This window comes from Orcinus orca, chromosome X (assembly GCF_937001465.1).
Source record: "Orcinus orca chromosome X, mOrcOrc1.1, whole genome shotgun sequence".
Taxonomy (NCBI): Eukaryota; Metazoa; Chordata; class Mammalia; order Artiodactyla; family Delphinidae; genus Orcinus; species Orcinus orca.
The window spans coordinates 89,133,712-89,141,576 of record NC_064580.1 but is presented as its reverse complement, the minus strand read 5'-3'; the positions used below and the strand labels follow the sequence as shown (position 1 = coordinate 89,141,576).

The following is a 7,865-nucleotide window of genomic DNA, read 5'->3' as shown; positions in this document are numbered from 1 at the left end:
TAAAGTGAGAGTCAGCCGGTGTGTATCCCATAGTCAGACCCATCAGTCTTTGTAGGACCTGAAGTAGGTCACATTCTCTGTCATCATGTTCAGCACCCAATAAATGCCAACTCATTATTATAGTGAAGTAAATGTCCTGTGGTGCTTTTGAGTAGTTTTAAAAGACCCTGTAAAAATATTCAGACCCTCACCCAAACACTTGTAGAATGGAGCTATTTTAAAAGAAAATCTTTCTTGAAGAAAAGACTTGTGAGTGGCTCTGTTGAAGAGAATTTCAAAGACGTGGATCTGGTCTGTTCAGTACACACACACACACACACACACACACACACGCACACCAGATATCAGCAAACTAAATTCTCAGACACTTCCTGTATCATAAAATCTCTCTATAATAGAGCTAAATATTTTTTAAATGCTCACGTGAAATACAACCTTTTGCAACAACAAAAAATGGCTACAGTGACATTTATTCTGACATTATTTACATACAGAAAATAATTATTGGCTGGGTAGTAAGATTAGTTCTAAATTAAAAAAAATTTCTAGCTCATACTATTACTTAGGCAATTACTTTTATTTAACTTCATTGTCACTTTAATGCTGAGTAGTCTCTAGCTGAAAGAACAACTCTAAATAGGACCTAAGAGGGCAGTTGATGTCTCTTAAAGCAAGAGCTGCATGGCGATGTAAAGAGGATGGATAACATAAAATGTAAAAGTCAGAAGTCAGGAAAGCACATGAAACAAGTGAAGGTGGGGTGCTGAAATTTGTCCCTGACTCCAAACTCCATTGGGTGATAAAGTGAACAATACCTAAACTGTTCTTCCCTTAACCCATCATAGACGATAAACTTAGGTTTAGGAAAACACTTCCCTATAGTTCCCAAACAGTGAGAATTTTCTGTATGTTTATGGAGCATATGGAGCATTAAGAGTGATTCTGGTAGAGATCTGGATGCTAAATCACATGGTAGGATATTCCCCTCAGACCCTCTCTAGACTGACAAGAGAGTTCTCTATGTGTGTGTGTGTGTGTGTGTGTGTGTGTGTGTGTGTGTGTGTGTGTGGTGTGTCTGTCTGCCTGTCTATGTGTCTGTGTGTCTGTGTGATGGGGGTGGGGAGCAGAGAACAAGAATGAGAATATACTTAAGTGTATACCATGAGGCCAAGACATTAGGCATACACAGATATATTTTCTGTGAAGTCTCTGTATAACTTCCTTTTCATTTAACTGTATAGATATTTGACAACTTTCATATTAATAAAAATATACTTCTACAACATCAATTCCTAATGAGATACATCTTATGCGGTCATAATTTTATCTATATAACTATTACTGCTTCAACAATGGAGAAATATGAAATACTCTTAGTATTCTGCAGATACATTTTATGTGTTTGTACACAATTCAGTTGTTATATCTGTATGTTCATATGTATATATTTTTTGTTTAAAACTTTGTCACATTATACATGCTATTTTATGTCTTTCTTATTTGTACATATCAATGTGTCTATTTGCTTTTCTTTAATTTTACTGTTGTTGAACAACCGGATATTTGATTGCCATTGTTTTTCAGCTTTGATTTATTTGTTGATAAAATTTGAACATCACTGTTCTACTTAGATTCTTTTTTTTAACATCTTTATTGGAGTATAATTGCTTTACAATGGTGTGTTAGTTTCTGCTTTTTAACAAAGTGAATCAGCTCTACATATACATATATCCCCATATCTCTTCCCTCTTGCATCTCCCTCCCTCCCACCCTCCCTATTATGTCAATCACACTAGCTATATGCCACTAAATTATGTTCTAATTATTTTTTCCATTTTCTGATATCTTTAAGTGTATCGTATTTGGTAATAATGAATTTTTAATTTCCCCACATTATTCCAAACAATGCATATTATGTTTCACTGTAGAAATAGCAAAATAGCAATTGGTATGCTTTTTCTTATTGATTTCTCAAATATTCAAAGATATACTCCTTTATTTATTTTTGACCTCCACCTTAGACCCACTTCCACAACCCCCCACCCCTGTCTTCTCTCTATGATTTGGGGAGTTGGTAGTTAAAACTCATTTCAACCAATACTGTCCTCCTCCCTCTGGTCCAGTGATATAAACAAACCATTTCAATCACTAAATTGAAAATCATGGAAAAGTTAGTTACATCCATGAGGCTGAGTGCATTCTTTAAATGGGGTTAATGAGCCCAGTGTAATATCACTGTTGTGAGATGACTGGGAAATTATGGGAAAAGACTAGCCCATAGCAGGCTTTCATCAATTGTTACTCTCTGCCCCATTCCACCTCCTCTCTCTTGTGAAAGAAATTACTTTGGCATTCACTTAATAGCATTACTGTCATAGAGAGCAATGAGAAGTATAAGAGGAAGACAGGAAAGTAGCTGCATATTGTCACAGTGTATAACTCAGATTTGGTGGCATTTTTGTTTTATGGCATGTCACCAAATGGAGTTGGGGAACATGCAGAAAATTAACTACTTTCTTTTACTTCATGCATTATCCTCTCCCCTCTTTTTACTATTTGATTGAACAGCAGACACAGAATTTTCCATAGTGCCTAAGAAGGAAGAAGTAACTCTATAATTTAATAAATATTTGTTGACTGCTATAGTCCAAAGACAGGAAATTGTAACTGTCACACAGAGGTCAGTGGGCTCCAGAAAACCATTGCTAATCTTACAGGTCCTCCAAAGCCTTTGGGTGCAAACCTTGCAGAAGAACGTTAAGGCCACCACAAAAACTCATGTTTTGTATCTGTTGGAGTGCATTTAGAGAATGGCTTTTATCTCCATTCTATTCTAAAATGTTTACCATTGGTGAGACCTAAACCATATTCAGAATCCTGCTGGCCAAAAAGTCTGGGAAATGTAATTCATAGGCTTCCAGCTTCTGCAACACAGGGGAGAGCATAGAAGGGGATGGAAAGGCTATCCAATACTAGCTGACAGTATTCGAAAAAGTCCTCTGAGTTTTAGTCCTCTAACCTTTCTAATTTTAAAAAAAATACCTGATTCCCTATATTAAATCATTTCTGTTCGAAATACCTAGTGCAGTTTTTCTTTTGCTGACTGAATCCTGAGTGATGCACACTCCCAGGAGATTCTGACTGAATAGTTCTTATACAGCAGACTGTGATTCGTATTTTCAGAAACAATGGTTTTGAGGGATTCCCCCTCGCATATTGGAGTAACACTCCTTTTTATGCTTACCTTGTCCTACTGGCTATTTCAGTGGAATATTTCTTGTGCATGATCTTTCCAGTAGTTTCTTTGATGAGTGAATGCTGCACTAACTTAGAGAAGGACAGGAAAGAACATTAGAGAAACCACCTAATGACTCAGGTAATCTTGGGTAAATTACTGAACCACAAAAACAACATAGAAAATGTCCTTAAGAGCCTAGCACCCCAAGTCTCTGAAGTTGCTATTCAGCTCCAGCCAGTTGTTGCCAGTCAGGAATACACAACCAATACTGCCAAATCTTCAAATGCTTTTAAGAGACTTTTTTCTTTTGTATGAAATGCCCCTTTCAAATGTTGACAGGCAAGTAAATAAATAATTGTGCAGTTAAAACATATCTGTGGGCCAGACCTAAGGACTTAGGGACCTAGGCTTGGGGACCACTGGTTTTTGACCTTTGCCCTAGGACTTTACTGTGCTGGACCATGAGAAGTCAGAAATAAAACAAACTGTCTTTTGTCTCAAAATGGTCCCAGGCTATGGACAAGAGAGGCACACAATAAAAATGTGCACAAGATATAGGTGTAGCACAGAGGAGGGTGGAATTAAGTCTAAGCAGGGACAGGACATGTTACCTGGAAGAAGTGATGTATTATTTGTGTTTCCAGGGGTGTATAAGGATTCAGTAGGAAGGTGCCTAATGTGGGGAAAGGGGCATTTCAGGAAGAAGGAGCAATATATACAATAGCATTACATCATGAAATAACAGTTTTTATAGGAATCTGTAAGAAGATTTAATACAGCTAAATAATAAAGTAAAAGAAGTGTGGGGAGGTGGAGGCAGTGGAAGGGGATGAGATAAGGAAGTAAGAGGGGAGACTAATAGTGCAAAGGTGTGTCCTTTGACTGTCTAACAAGCAAAGGTGAGCTATTGATAAATGGCAGCAAAATGGAAATAGATTGGAGGGTTTGAGATCAGAGAAAAGGAGACCAGTGGGACAGATGTCATAGTTCTGGCAAGAGATGATGAGTACTTGAAATAGGGCAATGGAAGTGAGACTGGAAAGGAGAGCATACCCAAGAGAAACTTTTGCACAGATGCACCATGACACACACCCATCAACAGAGAAATGGTTGGATATTGTACAGCATTGACAGTGAGTGAACTACAGCTATATGGATGAATCTCAGAAACAAAATTTTAGTGAAAGAAACAAGCCCCAAAATGCTACCTAGAAAAATATATAAATTTTTGTTAAATTTGAAAACAAGACAACATGGTTTAGGCACACATCTATGGCTAGAATGTATGTAAAAGGGGTATGGAAATAATAACATAAATCAAGATATTGGTTTCTTTGGAAGTTGAGGAAAAAGATGGTGAGGAGATTCAAATTATAAGTAATATTCTAGTTTTTTGGTTGGGTACTGGATTCCCAGGTTTTTATTGTAATTTAGATGGGTAGATCCATAGTTAAGCAGGACCTTAGGGCCCATGATGAAATGCTTCATTACCAAGGCTTCTGCTTATTTCTGTTCACTGAGGGCTGTAAGAAAGGCAGGAGAACATATATTTTAGAGATATTTTGGGGGTGAAATAAATTGGTTTCCAGACTTTTTTTTACCTTAAATTGGATTTAGATTAGCTCCTCCAACGGAAGAAGCTTCATTGTGTGAGGCCCACGTGCCTTTACATCCCGCGCTTTTTGCCCTTTGCCCTTGGTCACCGTTGCTTCCCCTCCAAAGGGAGGCGGGTGACGCCGAGCCGTGGGGGGAGGGGAGGGGTGGCCCGCGGATCTGAAGCGTTCCTATTGGTGGAGAGAAGGAGTGAGAACGAGGCTTGAGCCAGAGAGAGAAGAGGGGCAAGGGGCGGGGCTAAGAAGGAGGCGGAGACAAAGGAACTTAACTGGAAAGAGACGAAGTGCAATTGTCCGCGCCTCGCTGCGATGGCGGCGGCGCGAAGCACAGCCACACCGCTGGCGGCGGAGTCTTCCCCTCAGGAAGCTACCGTCTCTGCCGCCTCCTCCTCCTCCTCCTACACCGCCTGCGCGGAGGCGGCGGCGGCGGCGGCGGCGGCGGCAGCGGTTGTGACTGTCTCCTCCGCCACCTCCACCCCTGCCTGCTCGCCTGCCGGTGGCTGCGGCGACGGCGGCGGCGGCTTTGGCGGCTCCACTATGGCGGCGGCGGGGAGGGGGGACAGTAGTTTTAAAGTAGACACCCGCCCTTGCCTCAGAGAAGGTGAGTTCCCGTCCCGGGGTGTGGGGGCGGCCCCGTCTCCTTCGCTGCCTCAGTTCAGTCAGTCCGAGATCGGACTGGGCGCGGTTCGTTAGCGCCCCACCCCCCACCTGCTGTGGCGCAGTAAAGGCCAGCCTCACCCCGCCCCGCCCCGCCCCGCCCCGCCGTTGTAGCCCCGAATGTGCCAGACGGACGTAGCAGAGAAGGGCTTCCCTACCTCCCCCTGCCCCGAGAGGGATGGCCCCCAGGAAAAGGAACTGCAGGTATTCACAAGGCAGGAGTTCGAAGGGAAAAAAATACCACATAATTTCTCTCCCAGTCAGGGCGCTTTAGTATTCTCTGTAGGAAGCTGAGGTGTGATTTGGTGAAAGCAGAGGAGGCAAGGTAGAAAAGTGCAGTGGAACTAGAAGGTCAGGGTAAGGGAAGGGGGACTGACGGAGAGAAGGGGCAGAGATGAGAGAGCAAAGGCCAAAGAAACGAGAGGGAGGAAATCTCCCTTTAGGGAAATTCAGCATCTCGCAGTGTAGAAACTTGCAGTAGTATACGTGAGGAGAGACAACATTAGACATTTGGGGAGGTTAGAGTGTATATTGAGCTTTAAGGTAGGATCGGTTGGATTTTAGGATCGTAGGGTCTGGTGGAGGGGGTTGTACTGAGGAAAGAAGAGAGGGAGAAGCACAGATTTCAGAATTTTCTTTGGCTATTTGAGGGTGTGACCTTATAAAGCAAGGTTTTCATGCCCATCTTTTAGGTGGTTTTGGTTTTAATAAGTGCTTTTGTACCTACCAACAGGTATTACTCCTAACATAAAAAGATATTTCTTGACTATTTCAGTAGAAGTGGTATTTAGTTCACACAAAGTATATTATATACTTGTAAACAGCCTACTAACAGCAAACTGTAAAATTTGCCATTGAAATGTGTTTTAAAGCAGTATTGGAAATGCTTCTTAGGTGGTTGAGACCAAGTCCACCGCAGAAGATCTCAGTAAAGCATTTTGCCATAGTAAAGTTCATAATTAATTTCCAGTATATTCTGTGTCACTGTATGCTGCTAATTTGCCTCCAAAGTGAAAGACCGTGGACGCCAAAATAGAGTAAAATAATGTAAGTTACTTTTTCTTAGGAGGACACTGCATTAAAATTATCCCATAAAAATAATTTTCTCTTCACATTCTTAAATTATATATCCCATAACCTTTGACTCCTTTCACTTTGGAGGAATGGCAAAGCAGCAAAAAAAAATCCCTTACAATATTTGTCATATGCACATTACATAAATGGCACTTACTAAATATGGAAGTTAGAAATACACTGTAACATGATTTTTTTTAATTTATTAACTCTCTTACTGAAAGCAACTTTTGAAAGACTATTTAGTGCATTCAGTCAGGCTGCATTTGTACAGTTGTTCTGGGATGAAAGTATGAAATCTCCTGGATTTTTTGTTTTTATACCAAAGTTTCTGTCTGTAACCAACAGGAAGGAGAGAACAGTTTTTCAGGGGTGAAGATCACAATTCAGTTTGGCTCTCATGGCCTTTTCACAGTAAGGTTTAGGACCAGCATCTTATGGAAAAATGCCTTTTTGCCTGGCTCTGTGACTGGCTTAGTTGCATTATCTTTGATATGCAAGTATTAATGGCTTTAAGAGATATAAATTCAGAAAGTAGCAGCAATACCCTGTGTGTACTACTGCTAGCTGGTAAAAATGAGGAGAGCCCTTGAATAGGGGTCTGGTGTAGTGAATCTAGCTTCTGTTGTTAGTTTATCCGCTAGATTTTTCTGACCCTGAACAGATTCCAAGCTTCCTGGATTTGGGTCTTGACATTTTTGAAATAGAGGTAATGGAGTAGCCAAACTCGAGGTTGATTTCAGATCTGAAAGCATGAACCATGATTTTGCAGTGCTGCATTGATAATCTTTCGATGGCATTTCCATGGCTGTGCACTGGAACAGTGATTCATAAGCCATAGAAACCTTCATCGAGAGTTATGACCTGACATTCAGTGAGTAATGAAATCTGTGTTGTAAGTGTTGAGACAATTTACTAGGATATGAGAAACCAAATATAATTGCTACCTAAAAATTATCTCTTACCATTTCATTTGGGGTAAATATCCTTCATTAACTGTTCAGTCCAAACCAAAACTCTTAAATTTTCATCTAACAAATTATGCATATTTGATATAGTACACTGTCCAAAACACTATTAGGTCTCAAAATATTTTTGTTTAGATATTTATAAATGCCATAAATGGTTACCAATTATGATAGTGGCTAAAAGAGAAGAGAGAAAAATGTTTCTTGGTGGTGTGCCAATGTCTTTTGCTTGTTTATTTTTTTAAGTCCTAGTTAGGAGATGGCTCTAACAGGTGGCAAAGAATTGTCAAGATTCAGATTATTACAAATCCACTC

At 40.3% G+C, this 7,865-nt stretch overlaps 1 protein-coding gene and 1 long non-coding RNA gene across 4 annotated transcripts in view; one reads left to right on the top strand and one right to left on the bottom strand.

The window, feature by feature from the left end:
* Nucleotides 1-1,779: 1,779 nt before the first annotated feature.
* Nucleotides 1,780-5,248, bottom strand: LOC117198040 (uncharacterized). Its single transcript, XR_004478966.2, has 3 exons — nucleotides 5,122-5,248; nucleotides 4,840-5,022; nucleotides 1,780-4,761 (listed from the first exon to the last, which is right to left on the bottom strand). It is a non-coding gene; the product is annotated as an uncharacterized LOC117198040 (long non-coding RNA).
* The window catches only part of ZMAT1 (zinc finger matrin-type 1), a 34,633-nt gene continuing 31,928 nt past the window's right edge, over nucleotides 5,161-7,865 (top strand). For all 3 annotated transcript variants that reach the window (XM_049705193.1, XM_012538149.3, XM_033412436.2), the window contains exon 1: nucleotides 5,161-5,452. In XM_049705193.1, the coding sequence (XP_049561150.1) occupies nucleotides 5,161-5,452 (292 nt within the window). The remainder of the gene's footprint in view (nucleotides 5,453-7,865) is intronic.